The 20887-nt window shown below is 35.8% G+C and overlaps 1 protein-coding gene across 4 annotated transcripts in view; it reads left to right on the top strand.

Annotated features, from left to right (window-relative positions):
- Positions 1-20887, top strand: part of PDS5B (PDS5 cohesin associated factor B) — a 115164-nt gene that overhangs the window by 21209 nt on the left and 73068 nt on the right. For all 4 annotated transcript variants that reach the window (XM_040583538.1, XM_040583537.1, XM_040583541.1 and 1 more), the window contains exons 2-8: positions 960-1085; positions 4501-4704; positions 9167-9253; positions 9354-9451; positions 10585-10711; positions 17551-17631; positions 19436-19576. In XM_040583538.1, the coding sequence (XP_040439472.1) occupies positions 978-1085; positions 4501-4704; positions 9167-9253; positions 9354-9451; positions 10585-10711; positions 17551-17631; positions 19436-19576 (846 nt within the window). In that variant the 5' untranslated portion in view covers positions 960-977. The remainder of the gene's footprint in view (positions 1-959; positions 1086-4500; positions 4705-9166; positions 9254-9353; positions 9452-10584; positions 10712-17550; positions 17632-19435; positions 19577-20887) is intronic.

The following is a 20887-nucleotide window of genomic DNA, read 5'->3' as shown; positions in this document are numbered from 1 at the left end:
CAGGGAAGTGGTGACTGTGAGGAAGCGTTTCAGACTTTTAAATGAATAAATAAAAATATCAAGGCAATGGCAAAGAAGTTTTATTTCCCTTGTTGCATCCTTGACTTGTAACTGCCCTGGTACAGTCTTTTTCTAAAGTCCTAATTATCCCAACACACGCGGTTTAGTTTTTTTCACCATCTTTTGTATTAATTGCTTTTTATGTTAAGTAAAGCTTTCTATTCAGCTATTTTCTCTGCAGCAGGAATTTTACATAGCTTAGGATGGATTTAGGTGGCAGTCTGCCTTTGTATCAGTTTAAAGGGAATGAGAAATGGAATAAATTGTTTTCATAAATGGAACGTAGGAAAAAGACACCCTTGCTTATCTGCAGTCTTTTGCTTGAAAACTTGGCTTTATGGTGTAGAGGAAAGACTTCCACTTGGTCTGCTCTTTTCCTGTCCAACTTCATTCTCTTCTCTGGCAGTATTGCCAGATTAAAATAAGTCATGTGTAACAGTTCAACAGCACTGCTATTTAGGCTTCTGGGGGAAATTGTGCTCTATTTAGTTGTTTGGAAAAGACAACTTCAGATGTCTGTTCTCAGTCTAAAAAGCCAAGCTGGCTAGAATTTGTTATTTCCAAGTGGTGGAAACAGTTCATACAGTAAGATAAGAATCTTGGTTGCATCTTTTCAGTGTGAAGATTAAATAACTTGCAGGAGTGAGGAGTTTTATATTTTTTTTTCTGTTGTGTACTTGAAAGTTTTATTGTAATATAGGACAGTCTATCTGAATATCAAAACCATTGCGGTCTGTTACAATAAAGAGTACAGAAAAAAATCCAAATCTTTTGTCCAGTTTTTTCTTTGTATGGGTTTTGTTGGTACACTTCTGGTTGCATTTTGTTTGTAAAAATGGGACAGATAACGTTGTTTAGCTAGTTTATGTTTACTTTGACTTCTTAATTTTTTTCCACAGTTTTAAAATTGTGAAATCATGGCTCATTCCAAGACGAGAGCCAACGATGGAAAAATCACATATCCTCCAGGAGTCAAAGAAATCTCTGATAAAATATCTAAAGAAGAGATGGTGAGAAGGCTAAAGGTTAGTAAGCAAGTAACTGTTTGCAGATTGAGGTTTCTTCTATACAACATTTGATGATGCTATTACTGTATTTTCTATGTGAAAGGATGATTTCCTTTGGGCTTTACCTTTTCTGTGCTCAGAAGGAGGAACTTGTTGACCATCATGCCTTCTGTTCTACCACTTTCTTGAAGTGACTTGTCCAAAAATGTTTAAATGAGTTAAAAAAATCACAAATGGAAATAAACTATATTAATTTTAAAAAGTATTTAAATTTTATTTCAGTTCATCCTGAAATAAAAAGTCAGTTACTGACATAAAAGTACTTTTAGAGAAGCAAATACTGGAAAACATAGAAAGAGTCATAATTTTGGAAAAAATATGGATGCCTCAGAATACATTCCTTTTATGCATTTGTGCTCTTTGGGTTGATTATAAAACCCTTTATTCTTATTATTTTAGCCTGTATCATAATGAAGGTATTCTTTGATTATATTACATATTTCTGTATCCTGAATTTCTTGACCGCTTTTTTTGGCTGAACTCTACAGGAAAGTTGGAGTGATTTGAGTGATAACTATGTTACTGCAGTTCTTTATCTACCCACATATTCTCACAAAAAGACAGGCCTGTTAGGCATTGCTTCTGCACAATACTGCAACTTGGGCTTGCCTATGGAACAGGAGGGAACAGATGTGGGAGAGGAACCTTAAGTATTCTAACAGCTGGAAGGGCTTAATTTGGAGTTTATTTTCATAAGAATTAGTCTTAAGCCAGTTGGAACTACTAGTAAATGAACAAACCCCCAATAAAACTCCAAAGCACAAGGCTTCCTTGTGCCCTTCCCACAGTAACCTGTCTGTGCTTTGGGAACTGGGCTGCTAGACTGTAGTTGATATGCTGCATTCTATTATGTTGAATAGAAGGAAGGCATTTATGACTTCATGTATGAGTGACCCCTAACAGAAGAAATAATTAGTTAGTGCTTGCTTTTTTCAGCTTGTGAAACTGCACATGGTTCTTACACTTCTTTTCCCTATAATTTCATTTTTCGCCTTGAATCCCTGGTCCTTTCTGCCATCTTGACCTGTCTTGCTGGAGAAGTGTATTTTGCAGGACGTCCTGTGTTTCTTGTCAGCTATTGATTCTGGCTGTGCATTCAGGTAGACAGGCAGGGGAAAAAACGCATAGTGTTTCTTTTATGAAGGATCAGATGGTCTAGGCTACACAAGTGTATTGACCTACAGTTCCAGGTGTTAAAGAGCAGCAGTTGATAAATAAGTGAACTATTAGTCTCTTAATTTCCATGACTGCCAAATTCATATAAGTATTGGGGAAGAAGCAACTTTCAGTGGATTTTATTTTGATTTACATGAGCAGGTAGTTTGTTGGTGACAAATGTATTCATATAAATACAAATTATTTGGAAGTCTGAGAATAAAATGGAAAACATGCACAGTGAATTTCTGTATTAGCATAACTTACCTGGAGATGGTGTGGATCAGAAATGTATAAAATTTCCCAAGTTATAGTAGATTTGGAAAGGAGATAGAAACTAAATGGTCAGTCATGAAGTAGCACTGAAGACAGAAAAAAGGTGATAAACACTTGGAAATGATTAATAGCGTGAGAAAACTATTTTTTCTACAGCTTTTTATAATACACAAGAACCAAGGCATCATCTAATGAAATATATTAACTTTAGGCCAGCAGTCTAATAACATAATTTTTCATAGGTTATAACTAAGCACCAAAGGTTATTGTAGAAAGATGTAGTGAAAATTGAATGGGTTAGGAAATACAGACCACATCTGGAAGATGAAGTATTCATCATGGCAATCTGTGTGCAATTTTAGGCTCAGGATTCCTCTAACCTGTTGCTTTGTGGGAAGCTACAAAGTTACGCAGTGAGAACTAGCTTGGTTTTCTACGTTTTACCTTAAGCACTGTGACAGATTGCTCTGGAGACGAGATGACTGATTTTTGTTGTCCTGACCAGTATGGAAGTTCATGTTGTCAGGGAAGAGAAACTGAAGGTTCATTTCTAGAGTAGACAAAAATCATAACTTGTTGCAAGTACTCTTGTGACACCTGTATATTTATTCATTACCTTGTTGTTTATGTAAGTCTAAGTATTTTCCATAGAAATGAAAACAATTCTGATTTTTAAATTACTTTTAGTAGTGTGTAAGGGTACCAGTGCACTTGAAATGATTCATCTGCTGTCTGCCTGGGAAGGACTTCATTTTTCTTGCAATGGAACTTATGTGTGTATCTAATTTGGTAATTTTCTGTACCTTTTAGTAAAGGATTCTTATATGGTTAAAAACTTCACTGCTGCGTGATCCTAATTATGCAAAGTCCTTTATTATTAATTAAGTATGATTTATTTCTACCTGACTTAAGTATAGTAAATTTTTTGGGCAAAAACCCCAAACAAACAAACTACAGCAAAGTGAAAGAATTTGTAGTGTTTTAGGGCTGTGGGGATTTGGTTTTTTTGTGAGGAACTTTACTAATATTGTTATTGTAGAAAAATATCCTTTCTTGCCCTGGTGAAATGGATGAGAGTTTTGACTTTAATTCACAAGACTGTATAATTAAGACTTTATTTACATTTTGTTAATTTTAACAAGAGTCAAACTCCTTAAAATAACTCTGCCTTTGTGATTCCAATAAGAAATTGGAAAAAAAATGTAATTACTTCTTGTCAATAGGTTTTTCTTTTCCAAACAGTTCTTTAAATACAAGAAGCCTTGCCAGCTAGCAGTTACTAATTATGGCTTTTCTTGCTTTTGTTCTATTTAGGGTGTTAAATACTTGGTGTCCAAGACTTTTTTTTTTTTTTTTTTCTTCCATAACTTCAGTGTACTGGCTCTTAATAATAATAATGGCCATTTTAGTCCTGTTGGGTAGCATGCATGCTGCTGGGCTGCATTGGATTTATATATGCTTCTGCTGAAAGTGCATGCTCTGCTTCTGGGCAGCACAAACTTGTCCTCAGAGCAGTAGTAGAGAACAACTTGAAATTGAAAGAGAATAGAGGGAAAATAAATTGTAACCCTGAGTACTTCAGGGACAGATAAATATTTTAAATAAAGTTTAGCTGTTTTCTCAGTTTTTCAGTTTATGGCTGTAACAGTGAATGCAGTTGTAGTTTTTGAATTGGCAAATGATTATATGGTTTCTCAAAAAGATATGTAAAGTACTACAGCTAGGCTTTCAGTAGTTCTGCTGACACTGTGTCTTGGAACAATTGGTAGAGGATGTTACTAGGTCCATCTGTACCCAGAAAAATAAGATGCTGGTTACTCAAATTTGTACTGCTGCATTGCTAATAATGCTTTGATAGAAGCTGCACAAAACCAGAAAAGGAACTTTAAGGACCCTGTTACACAAAGTATTTTATTTTATGTACTAATGTCTGTCTTTTTAGATGGTTGTGAAAACTTTCATGGATATGGACCAGGACTCTGAAGAAGAAAAGGAGCTCTACCTAAATCTGGCTTTACATCTTGCTTCAGACTTTTTCCTCAAACATCCTGATAAGGATGTACGTTTGTTGGTAGCATGTTGTCTTGCTGATATTTTCCGAATTTATGCCCCTGAAGCTCCATACACTTCACCAGATAAACTAAAGGTAAATTGAATTTATCTTTTTTCCACACCAGGTTTTAAAACTGAATGATTGATACAATTGATTGACTTTTTTTTTTCCTCCCTTTATTTCTGGTTCAGCCTACACAATCTGAAGTTTTTACTTGATTCTGGGATAGGGATGTTTGATCAGGTCAAGTGTTCATCATTGGAATTGATATGTAGTACAACTTTCAGTATCTTGTAGAGTTTTGGATTTATATTGAAAATAAATATTCAACTGTCATTGGGATTTGCAGGTAGTGGTCTGTTACTTTAAAAATACTGATATGTCTGTAGCTTTTATCATAATCTCTTGCAAGATAGCTAATTCCTTCAATTGGGAAAATACCTCTGTTGTTTCCAGTCGAGCTACCAAGAGATGATTACTGTATTTTTATAGATAAAGGCTTTATTGAAATAAAGAAAAAGTATTTTTGTACAGAGGATGATGATGCCTGATGTGAATTGGAAACGCTACAATTATAAACATCACTGATCCCACTAGATGGAGATGGTTGATAAAGAAATGCCAGGTTTGAAAAGGTGGTACAGATCTGCCCCATCTGTTTCAGAAAAATTAAATTTTTGATTGTTTGGTGTTTTTTCTTTTTTACTTTTTAACAAAAACTAGAAATCTAACTTTTCCAGCTTACGAAATCAAATTACTTCCCTTACGCAGTCTGAATCTGGAGTGATGAACTGAGTCTTACAGAAAATCTTGCAGGGGAAACCACTGAAAAATGCATACTTGTTCTGTCTCCCTGATTTAAGACTGTGTAGGGCCTTTTTTGTTTCATTTTGCATTTTTTTGGTTTTTTCTACAGTAGGATAAAAAGATGGTTGTGGTGGAAGGTGTATCTGTTATCACTGAAGAAGAAATCACTCAATTTCTGATCTAGTGATTGCACCATAAGTGTTTTGTAAGTGGGACAAATGGTACGCTTTCAGCTGTAGTACATCCTTTGTTACCAGACATACTGGAGAGACACCCAGGGATTTCTGTTAGATATATTTTCTTATTTCTGAATTGTTGCACCTCTGAATAGGTACTTACCTAGTTACCTTATTCATTGCACCATCTTCAACTGGCGACAAACATGAGGCTTCTCTCTGTGCTATATGTATTTCAGTCTTGTTTGAGACATCCTGATATCTACTTCAGTTTTGAGTATATTTTTTCCTTTGCTTGTTAGGCTTAGAGTTTGGTGGTTTTTTTTCCTCTTTCTGAATTTGGCTAACAGATTATAATGATCCTCTTGTAGCATTTGATAAATCAAATGCTACTAAGTTTCAAATGTTATAGTATATAATATTGGAAGGCTTACGTTACTCATACTTGCAATGTAAGCATACTACTACTACTTGGACAGAGCTCTGAACAGACTAAGAGTTTTCACTGTCAGCATTCAGTTCTGAATTCTGAAATCTGCACAGTTTGTTAATGCAGATTTCTGAACACATTTTGAGAAAAAAAGACAGGACAAACAATAGAGACTTTGCCTTGGGCTATTGAGGTAGGTTTTTGCAAACCCATTTCTGCTGAAGGCAGCTTTTGTGGTTGCAGGACAAGCTCTGGTACAAAGTCAGAGTTTCCTCCACTTTATGAGAGAGGTAAGAGGAAGAATGCTTCCTCTTGAGTTGTATCTTGGCACTATTTTTACTCGGCATTTAATATTATATCCATGTTGAGTCTCTTCTAGTATGTTTAGCACCAAAGTTAAAGATGGCAAAGGGAAGTGTTGAGAAGGATAATTTCTTGAGAGGAGAAAACTTAAAGAGTTTTTGCCGTTGCTTCAGACTCTTTGAATCTTTCTAACTTACGTATTGTGTGAGGTACTGAGAGAAGGGCTCAGAATTTCAGGTTTCCCTCTTTTATGTGTATCTGCAGTGTAAATCTTACCTTCCTCACTGAGTGTTGAAAGAGTTTTGATGACAGTGATGGAAAATGCCACAAGTAGGCTAAAAGCAGGACTGGAGCAAAATTGCTCTTCTGGGATCTGGGAACATGTAACTTCAAGGCCCTCTCAGTCTGGAGAAAGCCTAGAGCCTAGATCTGATTTTCTGTGGGGAAGATGTTCTAATCGCTGCTGTTTGTCAAAGAAAACAACTTGGACAAAGGGACTGTGTCTGACTCAGCTGAAATGGAGACATTTAAGGGTGTATATGGTAGCATACCTCAACTGTTCTGTGGTGAAACCCCTGGCTGTGATGGTTACTGAAGCTGTTACATGGCTAATTGGTATCGATACAACCATCCACAGAAACACTCAATGTTATGTAAGCCTCTTGTTTTTAGAGTCTGGGTATTAATGTAGACTTGCTTTATGGAGTCTGGTGTGAAACCGTATTGTCCTATTTGTGACAGTGTTGCAATTTCTTAGTTGTAGCTACAGTTTATTTTATCCGGTGTTTGGCATTTATAAATGCATATTGAAATAGTATATTCTGTGTGCTCAAAAAAGGGAAAAACTTTGGGTCATATTACACTAGATACTAAAAATCCGTGAATACTTTTGAGTTGGGTCTGTCTTACTTCCTTTAAAAGAGGAATAGGAAAAAATAAACAAAATGAGGGGTAAACTGCTCTTTTTTTCAGATGATGCCATTATTTATGAAGCATTGAGATGCTAGACATATTGTACACATGCTACTCATCACTGTATCAGATCTGAACGCAGACATTAATAAGTACTTTGTAAATAGGAAGCTTGGTTTTGGTCTCAATAGGGTCTTCGAATCACATGCAGTAAGTGCGTGCTGCATACTGAGCTGGAGGATAGAAAGTAAAGATACTTTCTTTAGTTTTGGTTTTGATTTTTTTTTTTTTTTTTTTTACTTTTTAGTCCTTTAGTTAAAGTCTTTCTTCAGATACTCTTAAGAGATTCATCTGTACAAGTAAAGTTTAACAGAATAATTATACCTAGGGCATGAGTTCTAAGATGAAGTAGTCTTTCTATTTGGCATTGGGCATTCTCTTGGATGCTCCCTTTCTTCTTTAATTGCATCTAATCCTTCACTGAGATTCAGTTTGTATGTCTTGTAGATTTTATGGCATCTTCTGGTATATCAGTTTCAGAGATGATGGAACTCATTTTGGGTGGGTTCATGGCCTGCTAGTGGTTCAGGCACTAGCAGGGGATTATTTGGACTGGCTTTTGCCTGTGAACTGAATGCTCTTTAGTGGTTGGAGTCTGTTAGATGTGTCCGTTGAACTGTATTTTTGGATTTAATTTCAACTAAAGAGTCTAGCTCAGGTGCTATGTAACTGATCAGAAGCATGAACCAGTGGTTCTTCTGATTATCCTTAAGACTTCAAAGGCACAATTGATCCAAATTTAAACGTTAATGTAGCGGTATCTCAGAACAGTGTGCTTGCTCTGCATTTTTGCCAAGAGATGATGATGTTGAGTGTAATCTAATTCTTGTTTTTACCTAGAACCACAGTGAGTGCTCAGCTTAATGATTAAGGCTGTATTTTGTGGTTGTAGCATTAGAAAAAAGGAACATCAGCCTTATCTTTTGTCCATCTCCTTATTCTTGGGGGCAGGGCTGGGGGATGAGAGGAAATGTTCCTTTGAAAACATAGAAGAGCTTTCTAGACTATTTCTAGGATAGCTTTTTCAGGTATCTTGTGTTTATTATGGCAACTTTATACCTTTTTATTTGAGTTAAACCTAGATTGTTAGATGAAATATTACAGATATTGTGGTTGTGAACACTGTTTCTGGTCAATATGTACTTCTGAATCTTTTGATTTAATATAGTCGTTAATGAATTTCCAGCTGTTAATTATCAGAATGTAAAAAGCATTTTAAAAAGGCACCTTCCTGTGTGTTTCCAATCTGTTCATAATTGACTGTTGCTTATAACCTACATGAATTTACTCTGTGTGAGACTTTTTCTGAGTAAGTCTTCTGGTGATGAGAATTGATAAAAGAAGCAGGAGAAACATGGTTTATTGGTTTTTGCAAGAGACGCGATCTGTGTCAGTAGCATGATAACTGAGAAATGCACGAACAATACACTGTAAACATATAATGCTTGTTGGAAAGCTGCAGTTTCCTACTGCGGTTTTCCCTTCTGTTGAAACCTATTGCAGTATGAGGTAGAAATGTAAAATTCATTGTCCTTCTGAATAATCGTTTGACTACTGCAGCATGTCAGCCAGTTGCAGCTGTTTGTCAAGCTGAGCATTTTTCTTTGGAAAATAAAACCTTTTGCTTCCTTAAAAAAAAGTTACTTTCTCAACCCTTTGAGGAAACATGAGGCATTTTAAAATTACTCCTTGACGTTCTCCGTAATGTTTTTGTAGATAGTCTTCTTTTGGACAGTGAAGTAGCATGTCTGTTACTGCTGCATATTTTGTAGTGAGTGAATACTACTAGTAAATTTAAAAGGTAGTTACTTTAAATTTGAAAGCTTCATTGCATTTGCTTAAATAGCTATCACTTCTTTCTTTTCAGGATATATTTATGTTCATAACAAGGCAACTTAAAGGTTTAGAAGATACAAAAAGCCCCCAGTTTAATCGGTATTTTTATTTGCTTGAGGTAAGCTTCATAATTTATTTCATAATAACTGTGAAATGTAATTTTTCAACTTTATCTTGTATTAACTATTTATTTTTTTCCCCTCCCCTGTTCAACACAGAACATTGCTTGGGTCAAGTCTTACAACATATGCTTTGAGTTAGAAGACAGCAATGAAATTTTTACACAGTTGTACAGAACACTGTTTTCAGTAATAAAGTAAGTGTTGTCACCCCTTATTAATTATGTTATTGTGTGGTTGAGGTCAGAAGTTTCTAACCTAGGTGTTTGGTCCATTGTGACTTCTAGCATTAACGAGCTTAGCTTTGTAATTCAGCTTAACTGAAGGTAGCAGTATAAATATAACAAGCTGTCAGTTTTGCCTGTTTTAATTAAACAGACACACTGCAAATCATCTTTTTTTTCCTTAAAAAGAATTACTTTGGTTGTCTTTTTACTGTGTTTATTTGATTCCATTCTTGAATGGTGCAATAGGCAGTTCTAAGGAATTTGGAGGATAATTGCTAGAAAAATAAGAGCCAGAAAATAGTGGACACGGGAAGGTACTGCTAGAGATCATCTAGTCTGTCCCCCTTGCTCAAATCAGGTCAGGTAGAGCAGATTGCCCAGGACTGTAGTAGCATGCTGCGTTTTGAGCATCTCCGAGGATGGAGACTCCATGGCCTCTCTGGGCAACCTTCTAGTGCTCAATCACCCTTACATTTAAAAAGTTTCTCTTTCTTATGTTTAAACGGTCTGTCCTGTATTTCACCTTGCACCCATCGCCTCTTGTCCTGTCACTGGACACCACTGAGAAGAGTCTCGCCCTGTCTTCTTTACTCCCAACATCAGGTATTTAAACATAATGATAAGTTCCTCCCTAAGCCATCTCTTCTCGAGGCTAAAAGAACAATGTCAGCTCTCTCAGCCTCTTCTTGTATGAGAGCTGGTCCAGTCCCTTAATCATCTTTGTGGCCCTTTGTTGGACTGACTTCAGGATGTCCGTGTCTCTCTTGTGCTGGGAAGCCCAGAACTAGACACAGCACTCCAGATGAAGTCTTGCCAGCGCTCAGTAGAGGGGAGGGATGTTCTAATAGGCTATCTTTTCATGGTAGGGACAGATACAGTCCTCTTAACTCTCTTAATAAAGTAGTAAACAAAGAGGGCATGAGATTGAAGAACTTTTTGGAAAATGGTATATGCAGCTGAGAAATTAAGTATTTTGACTTCTGAGAAAACTTGTGATTTGATTATTATATTCCATGTTGTTTGACATCACCGTGGGGAGTACTCTGAGTGAAAGTTGTACTTTATATGAATACTACACTAAGAATTCTTGGTTTTAATTTCAGCAACGGTCATAACCAAAAAGTACACATGCACATGGTTGATCTAATGAGCTCTATCATTTGTGAGGGCGATACTGTGTCGCAGGAACTTCTGGATACAGTGTTAGTTAATCTAGTGCCAGCACATAAGGTAAGACTTGATAGTGGCTTCATTTTTTCTTTTGTAATTGTGTTTTATTGGATGTATGTATTTAGATTTCATTGAGAGAATAGCTGTATCAAATGTGCTATTACTTGAATCTTTTTTTAGCAAACAAAGAATTTTTAATAGCCAGAAAATTCAGTAGTTTCATTGCTTTGATTGACTTGCCATAAACAGAAGTATCAGTGGTCATAGTAATCTAAAAGCTTTAATGTCATATGAATTTGTGCACAGGTTTTTTTGTGTATGGTCAATACCTGTACAACTATATATATAAGACACATATATGCTTTGGAAAATTTTTAATTAGTGCAATGCTGTATCAACAGTTCAAATTAACATGCTGCCCTGAGTGGGAAGGAAAAAGCTATGACTGCTGATTTGTAGTTTGTTCTATTTTATTTCAGAAATGTTGACTTGGTGTTACTGAAAGCACATTGCTATGTTTTTTGATGCAGCATTTATGTTCAGAAATGATGGTGCCTGAAGAGCCCAAGTGATGGCTGTCTTTATTTTTTATCAAAACAAAAAAAAGGTGTTGTAGAGATGAATTGAGGTAAAACTTCAGACTGTGCGTGTGTGTGTTAGGACACGTAAATGTTTAAAAAGCAAGGAAGTCTGACAACTTTGTTCAGAAAACTAGCTGGGTCCTGCTGGAATCTCTTGGGCCACAGTGGAGATGACGACTTGTAAGTTGTGCAAGACAAAAAAAAGGATTCTGGTAAACTGTCTAGGAAATGTGCACTCAGTTGGATTTTGGACATTTGAGTGTCACCTGACACCTTTTTCTAAGTGTGTTCAGGAAAGGGCTAACTATTTACACTTTTTAGAAATTACAGTAAGCAGTAGGATTAGTGGGTGTTATTGAAGAGATTTTTTTCAGCATTTTTAAACAGTGTACCTAACGCACTCTGAAGAATATAGCAAGTAGTGCAAGGTACTATGCCTTACTGCAAGCCATCAATTTCAGTAAATAAACAGCATATAAATTCTATTGACAGTGAAAGACTAAATGCTTAGTATAGATCACTTTTTAATATTTTTTTCACTGGAAATGTTTTAGCTATGTCCTTCAAGGAGTCTTGTACTTTTGTGCCAGGACCAGACTGAAATTTGTGCAGCTAAAATTCAGATTTACGAAGTAAAGCCTTGGAATACAAGAAACAAAAGCAAGATTATGCAAAATACTTTAGTCTGTGTTTTCTCAGTTGTTAAGCATCTGTGTTTTGTGTCATCTGTGTTCAACTTGATTTGATTGCACTGTTCTTATGAATCATGTTTAATAAACTGATTTTGAGTTGAATTTGCATCCTGCTAGATTGGCTATAGCATTGAAACGATTCTGGTTTATAGTGGATTTAAAGTTATTAAGGATTTTAATAAAATATTGGGGTTTTTGCATTTTCTTCTCCTTTTTAAATCGAACTTGGTCCTTGGATAGGATGGTAGTTTATAGCTTGCTTTCTAACTGAAATAGTTACATAACTTTAGACCACATTCTGAGTACTTCTACCTCTGTTTTAATTTTGTTAGCCTTTTTCATATAATGAAAAGAAGCTTCTAATATTTTCCTATTTTATCTCAGTATTGTCATACACTGTTTATTTAAAAATTCAGAGCTTACATAGTCATCAAACCACTTTCTGTGGCTACTAATGTCATGCTGGAAAAATAAAATGAATTCAGAGTGAAAATTTTTCCACTTGTGTCTATTTGAGCACAAAACTACATGGGAGTTTAAGATAAGGTCCACCATAAAGGAGAACTAGCTGTCCTAGCCATTAGACTGTGCAGGCTGTGGGACAGGAAATTGAAAAATCAGACTGGCCACCAAAAATGGAGTAATGGTGAGTAGGGAATCCTTACGTAGCCGGGTTACCTGGGGACCAAAATAATGTTTTTGATGGAGCAGGAGGAGAATAGCTCTGTTACTAGCTCAGGTTTGAAAATTATTGGATGAAGAGGTTGGCATAGGTACAACAGCCATGTTTGTAGCAAGTGACACAGGCAAGCAATGTGTTTTTAATATAGCCGGAAGGAAGGTTGTGCATGTGAGGGAATGTGGGATTCCCTTGTGAATTGAATGACTGTATTCTAGAAAGCAGCGATAGAACTAGTATGAATTCTTGTGTATAAACAATTGTATTGGGTAACACTGGATTGAAGACTTTGAGGAGCTTAATCCACATAATTTATCAGAGGAGCAGTCTGTAAGTGCATGTTGGGAGCAGAAGGTTCCAGCAGCTCATACAGTTTTGAATCCTGGGTACTGAGGTCCAATGGCTGAAATTCAACATTAGACAGATAGATGCAAAAATTATATGAATAGTTTTAAGAGTTGTAGTAACTAACTGAACAGTTTACCAAGGGTTAACTCAATACTTAATTCTTAAAACCAAGGTCACTGTTTTTCCAAGGAGGAATGCCAGATATGGTCCATAGTCCTGAGTAGTAAGTCTAATAAGCAACAGTGCTAGCAGGACAGCTGCAAAATCTCAGGCATAAGGAGCGTATGCTGGGGACATGACATACTATTAAATGTCTGTCTATCATATTTAGTAGTTGCTGAAGTAGTCGAAGCTACTCTAGCTCACTTGAGTTTGTCATCCATCTCACTTGGCCAGAATAAAAGCCACATTGATGTAAACATGTGTGAAAGTGACGGTGGTATCACAAAACAGGTACATTAGAGTATGCACAGCCTTATATACGACAGGTATCAGATAAGTCAATAAAACAGTAAACTTGTCTGACCATGTACTCTTAATTTCTGTGATGTTTATTTTTTCCTTTTGTGGCTTCTCTTTTCTTTTCTATGAACTCAACAGAAATTCTTCAGATAGGGTTATATTAAGAGGGAATGGAATAAATAGTGGACTAAACCCAGAAAGACCAGAAGCAAGGGAGGAGGTAGTCAATACGAAAAGGCAGGAAAAAGTAATAGTTTTACTTTCCCTTTTAATTTTTAGATTTATAAAGCCTTTTAGATTATAAAGCTTTTTAGATTATAAAGCCTTAATGGCAAAACTTGTAAACAATTTTGTGTTTGTGCAATGTGTTGGAAGGCAAATTGTACTTTATTTCCTTAAGCATTTACCAGTGTTCCATTTTCAGCCTCAGGGATACTACAAGGAATCCATATTGCACATCCCACATGCTTTACCTGATTATCTTTTTGAAAAAGTGATATTGACAATCCAATTCCTACCTGTCTCTACAAGGAACCTGCTTAATTTTTGTTATCTATCTTGGCAACACTTCAGCTGAGCTTTTTCTTTGTCAGCCATCCTTAAAAACCTGTCACCGCCCTCCAGCAGAACTAGAGAATTTGTTAGAACTGTTTTGTCAAGTGCTCTTGGGTACAAATTCTGCTGTTGTGCCATCGATAATAAAAATAAAATCAAAGACCCTTTTCAAATTCCAAGAAAATAATATGTTAAAGTGTATAGGTTTTAAGAATATTACTTTGGATACAGACTTAACCTTTGACTTTACTCCTAAAGTTGTAAAATCAAGAACTGGATTGATGCTGGCTAGTCATCCTTTTTGAGGAAAAAATAAGGGATGTGCATTTGTTTTCTGTCACTGTTTTTTTTTCTCTTTTAAAGGTTGAGTACAAATTATTTCACTCTTAATTTCTTTGAGTTGTGTTTAATTGGATATTGAGGGACAGCTGGAAAAAGTAACAAAAAAATCAGTGGGTGTACATTTGCATGACTGGCAACCTCATTTCACCAGTATAACTGAATGTTGGCTCTGCGGCAAACTGTCCTATCTATATATACACAAAAATGTCTGTGCCATGCTGTTAGAGAGGTTGCTATGACTTCTTGCATCTTGCAGTAAAGTTTGTCATTCTAGAGAAGAACAAGACATGAAAAATGAGTTGACAAAACTCAATGTCTTCTGGAAGTGTAAAAAGCTTGAAATGCTAGCAATACATACACAAAAATCATGGTAAGAGTTGAGGCAAAGGAGAGAACTTACGGCTGATGAAGATGGTCTGTTTTCAAATGTTGTTGCTGGAGCCCTTCCAAGTGTAAAAAATGTTCTCAGTTCGTTAATGTTCTTTTTTGAAAGAAAACTGGAGGATTTTGGGGGGTGAAGATCTGCCTGCATCATCCTCTAAGTCTGTTTTAGATGTTATTTGTAACTGCTCAATTATCTTGTAGATCTGTGTTCTGCCTTTTTATAGGTGGTTCTTTGGTTTGTCCTTATCAATCAATACTTACTTCTGCTTTTTCCTTCAAAATGTAGTAATTACTAATAATTATTTTAAACAGTGTTGCCAGCTGATGGCTTAGTTTCTACCTAATTCAGGACTCAAAAGCTTATCCCCCCTGGGCACTTACATGCTTTTAGAAGCATCCTGATTAAGATTATTGTCCCCATCATGAGAGCTTTCTTAAATCATTAAAAGATCTTGAAATACAAGTCAGGTTTTGTTTTTTTTTTTTTTTTTTCTTCTAAATGCATCGAAAGGTTGAAGAGAGGATAATGATAGAAGAGTTTACAGAGGGGAAATTTGTTAAATTAGGTCTTACTCTTACAAAATTTCTCCTTCAGGCAAAGTTTCAAGTAGCTTTATGGATATTAAATTATAAAGATAGGTTTGACGTTTTGTAAAAGATCTTTGAACCTATTTGGTGATGGTCTGGGTTGCTCCTGTTTTCATTTCAACTAAGGCGGTGCTGCTTTTTCTGTTTCAGCTTTTATCCTGAAGCTGGAAAAGGGAGAAGAAAACTTCCTTGTGTGTTTTTAAGACTTTTCTTTGGCATTGTTTTTTTCAGAAAGTTTGGCCCTCGTTAACAGCACAATTAAATCAAGTAGATGAGGCATGGAAAAAATAGCAACCTTTCCTTAGCCAGTTGTGATTTAGACTATTCTTTAGCTTTGCAGCTTTTCTTAGATATATGCAGGATCGCAAATAGCAACTTCTAGCATTTATCTTGGGAAACATGAAGGTTTCAAAATGAACTTCTGTGAAAGATATAAGCTGAAACTGTAATTAATATGAATCAAAACAGATCTGCCTGTTGGATCTCTGCACAATCTGCTGTTCCAACTTGTTTTATATGTAAATCAGATCTTGCTCGTGATCTAGAGTTCACTCTTACCCAGGTGAAAGTAGTTTTCTTTGTTTTGGTGAAGGTGAACAGTGGAAGTCAAGAAGGATCAGAGAAGAATTGCAAATGGCATACATTCCTTGTTAGGGTTATTTGCGCCTTTTATTTCCTAACAGTCACAACTTTCGCTAAATAATAGGAAACAAATGCTACAGGTGTAAATACCTTTTTTCATTTTTGTTTTCTTAATCGTAAAGAATGATCTAGCATGGGGAAGCTTCTATTTTCTGGGACATGGAACAGCTGTACAATTTTGCAAGAAGACTGCCAGTGTTGACCCTTGTATCTTGATTAGATAAGGCAAGAGGAAATTACAAAGATGCTTACGTAAAATGCTAACATTTGAGAGTCTTTCCAGAACTGGGATTTTTATTTGCCTTTTGCAGTGGCTGTGAGTAAAACAGATACTTTAGGCATGGATTTTTGTAGTCTTCTGACTTCAGTCACCTAAAAATTCTATCAGTAGGCAAGTCAAAGACTTCTTTCATTTTATATCAATGAAAAATGTTAATCTGTTCCCACTGCTGTCTAGAAGCCTACAGTTCTATACGGTTTTTGAAGGTACAGACAATATTACTCTCTCTGTGTATCTTCTCTTTCTCATTCAAATACTACAAAGTACCAAGCATATGCAGGCAAAGAAATACTCTGGGTGTGGCAATGCATCTTGTTTTCTTTTCATTATGCTAAAAGGATGTTTTCCTTTTATGGATGAGATCTATTTAAAAAAATCACAAATTGTCCCTTTACACTCTTGTCTTACAAATGGAATATGCTGGGTTTTTTAAAATTGCAAGGAGTAATAAAAATTTGGGGAACTATATTTCTTTAGAGAGACTTTTAGCTATTGAAATACTTTTTTTTTTAATTGCAGAGTTTTGCTTCATTCTATGTGTTAATCAAATGTGCAGTGGGTGTCACAAGGGCTAAGTTGCATTTTCTTAAAATTCTTGAAAAAATATTTGTGATACAGGAACTGAAGAAAGGACGTAGCAACTAGAGCGTGGAGAATGTGTGCTGGGAAAGGAAGGAAACAATGATAGAGCAATAACCCACTTAGACCAATGGAGGGATAGGAATGCTGGGGAAGAGGGTAGGGTTTTTGGTTTTGGTTTTTTTAGTACAGTTTCATTAGTTTGTATTCTTCATCCTTTTTTTGCTCATGAACTAAAATTCAGGTGTTTTTCTTTGCTGTCTCAGACAAACAGACTGTGTGGCTTTGTAAGATACTATGGAGAGGCTGTGATGGTGGTTTACAGGTGATTGCTTGATGCAAAGACAGAATTGTACTTTCTACTGCAACCCTGTTCAGAGTCTTGCTTCCATGGTGGCTGTAAATGCCTTGATGTTGCTTTATATCACTTTCATGGTTTTGAGGGAAGCTGATGAAGAGGAGCAGTAAAATACAGGAACTGACTTCACTGAGTGTCAGGCTTAGATGGGCAATTGAAAAGTAAGCCCTGATTTTCCAGGGAGGAGTTTTCTCAGTAATATCAGTGCAGACTATCAAGCTCTGTTTGGGCTAGGTTTGTTTTGACTGTATTATCTTTACTACGGAAAGTATAAAAAATAACAGGCTGTTTCTTTAATGCATTTACCAGTGTATTGTAGCTTTAAATACTTGTATTTATTTTTAGGATTAGTGCATGTGCTTAAAACTTTTCTGTTTTCTTTGTTTTTTTCTTCTCCCCCCCACCCCAGAATTTAAACAAGCAAGCATATGATTTGGCAAAGGCTTTACTAAAGAGGACAGCGCAAGCAATTGAACCGTACATTACTAACGTAAGTGAAGACTGCAAAACAATATGGAAATCTATACAATTTAAACTGAACTGTATTACAAAAAGAATTAATTGCATATAGTCAAATAGGGCTGTAAAATAACTTTTTACAAACTCTCAATTGCTCTTTGTGAGAATGAAGCACTGTGTAACCTGTTTCTTTGAGTCTAATTCTTTACCATATAGAAACGACTAAGCCCATAACAGTTACGATTTCTAAAATGCAACGCATAGTTTGCTGTCTGCTGTCTTGGGGGACGATGCACTTCAATCCTTGATGTGACTAGAAGACCAAATGTATTTATATGTGTTGTTCTGATAAAAGTATATAAACACATTGTTCCTGTCGCCAAATTATTTTTCTAGCGAGGGGCTGAGACTGTTTAGAAGCTAAGGGAAGTGAAGATAGAGCAGAATTTTAATGTCACAGGAAAAGAAGAGGAAACAGAATCTAAGAATAGATAATAAGGGAAAAAATGAGTGAATTGAGTATTGTAGCCAAGGGAGTGTAGACATCACAGATACTGGAAGAGAAGAAGGATGAGAGGAAGTAAAGATCAGACAGGTTTTAAGGAAGTCTGTACAAGAAGAATCTTCCTCTTATGGAAAATACATACATGCAGTTTTCTGTTCTCAATTTCCCACAAGTGGGAAATATGCCATCTGGTTTCTTTGTTTTGAAAGTTACTTTCTTTCTTAAAATGTATTCAAGACACTGTAGGAGTTGGTCTCTTAACCAGGAGTATATACGTTCCAGGCAACTTTGTATCCAGAAAAGGAAAACTTTTCTGCGAGACAGTATTGAGTCTGTTGTTGCTGTACTCATTATCACTAGAAACTCTTGACTTTCTACTGCATCACTTCCTGGGGTTCACTTCATAACCTTAAAAAATGGTAGCTTTCATGTTTTCAGTTTCTTTACTGACGTGGTTAACCTTCAGGTACAGAGAGTCATGATCATCTGTCCCAAGTTTAGGAATAGGAAACTGAAGTGCCAGTCAGGTGTATTCTGTTGCCTTTGTGGCAGGTGGAAATAGTATAATTTGTTTAGCCACACTTGCATATTGTTTTAACCCAAAGAGAAGAAAAATCTTCCAAATTATGACTTCCCCCTTATGAGTAGGGGGTAGCATATTCCTCTCTAGTTCCTTCTTACCCATGTATTACAAGAGGATATAGTTGAAAGTAGTGTGGAATTAATACTTTATGTTATAAAACATTTTCTTTAATGGGAAGTGTTAAGTTTTCCTCATACCTGTCAAGTTTACTGAGAAAGAATAACTGCTTTACAGCTGCATTATTCTGCTTGTAAACAAAAATTCTGAAACAATCCATTACGGATTCCTGCACTTACACTTACAACTCCTAACCTGTCAACTGTGTAGTATAGTAATTAGCTAGTTGTTTCAGCCTTGTTTTGACTAAATGTTAGAATACTTTTACAATGATTCTTCTCAATAGTGAAGTAACTCTAAATACAGTCACATTAGAAAAAGATGTGATGCACTGGAATTCGTCTAAACTTGTGTTTCTATAGTTCACCACAGCAGCCCTACAAATAATTTACACACCAGTTCTAGTGAGTTTTCATTTACATGTAATATTGAATACGAACCAATGGTATTTTAAGATTTCTGCAACAGAATCCTGATCTATGTGCCCCCCCCCCCCTTTTTTTGTTTTGTTTTCTTAATAGTGAAACAAATGTTGTAAGATTAAATGGTAGATTTAGTGGTAGACAAGCACAGAATTTAGAAGAATGTATATATGCTATTGTTACTGATGTATACTCTTTTATTTTCCAGTTCTTCAATCAGGTCCTCATGCTTGGTAAAACATCCATTAGTGACCTGTCAGAGCATGTGTTTGACTTGATTCTGGAGTTATACAATATTGACAGTCACCTCTTGCTTTCTGTTCTACCACAGCTTGAATTCAAACTTAAGGTAAACATTTCTTATCCTTTCTGTATATTTGAAATGTGTGTGCTTTGACTGTTAATGATTGTTTTATTCATCAGATTATTTGGCATATAAAAATAATTATATGTAAAACATAGATTCTCTGCATTGTTTAAAGGAAAACTAACGAAAGCCCTCAAAAAGAGGAATTTAACTTCAAATATATTAATCTATGGTGCATGTATGTATATGTTTGGGTTGGTGGGGTTTTCTTTGGCTGTGACTTTCAAGCATAACTTGATTTTTTTTTTTTTTTTTGATCACTTGAGAATCTGACCTGTTTTGTTCCTTGGTTTACTGTAGTATTTCTTGTGAAGGACTTCAGTATATTGAAAGTACATTGTGCTGCTAGCTGTTCATAGGAGCTACATCTGTTCAGAATAGTGAATTCTGGCAGGCGAAAGTTGGGCTCCGTGTTGATGGAAACTGATGTACTGACAGTTTTGTCCAAATAGAAGGTCTGCAACAGGTGGAAACACATGGTTAGACTCCACAAATATATCTCGTATTCATTGCTGCAATGACTTTTATGGTTTTTTTCAGGCTTCTTTCTTATGCCTGAAAGATAGCTGGTGCTAGCTATCTACTTTAATAGGTATTTTTCTTTTTGAGTTCCTATCAATCCAGAGTGTCTCCATCACTTGGAGAAATTCAGTAACAGCTGGTACTCCCTTTATTCTGCACTACTTCTTCCACAGGGTTTCTGTGGAAGTGGGGAATTTGATTAGTTTCGTATTACTAAGTTTGAAAGTGATCTGTTACTAAACTTGAGGGCTAATGAGCAGTGGGCCACTTGTAAATTTACATGTATTTTTATTATTGAGGACAGATTTTAGGTTTATAGAACCTTTGGCCTGTTTTCATTGCAATGTTTATTATCTTAGTGGCTTGTTAATGCCTATTATTTTTTCACTAATGTTGCTAGGCAGGCACACTGCACTTGTTGGATGAGTTGTTTTTTAATGGTTTTATCTTTCCATTCACATTTCTGAAAGAAGTAAAGCTCAGTTTACTGCTCGCCGTCTGTGTCTTAAAAGTAGACCTTTTTCAGCCTTTAATTCCTGTTCCTACAGATGGTGAGCAATTATAATTCTTACTCCAATAAAAAGTGTATTTCTGCAGCTGAAGCTGTTATTCAAGAGATTTAACCTTAACTGCTGCCACATCTTTTCTTTTCATAGCCATAATAGCTGTAACCTTTCCATCTTTAGATCCATTTAAAACTGCAGGTTCTTGAATTGTGTTCCTTGTCCTTCACTGATTATCATACTCTATTTCAATATGAACTTCTTTTTT

Source organism: Falco naumanni, chromosome 2, assembly GCF_017639655.2.
Source record: "Falco naumanni isolate bFalNau1 chromosome 2, bFalNau1.pat, whole genome shotgun sequence".
Taxonomy (NCBI): domain Eukaryota; kingdom Metazoa; phylum Chordata; class Aves; order Falconiformes; family Falconidae; genus Falco; species Falco naumanni.
This window is presented reverse-complemented; position numbering and strand designations above follow the sequence as displayed.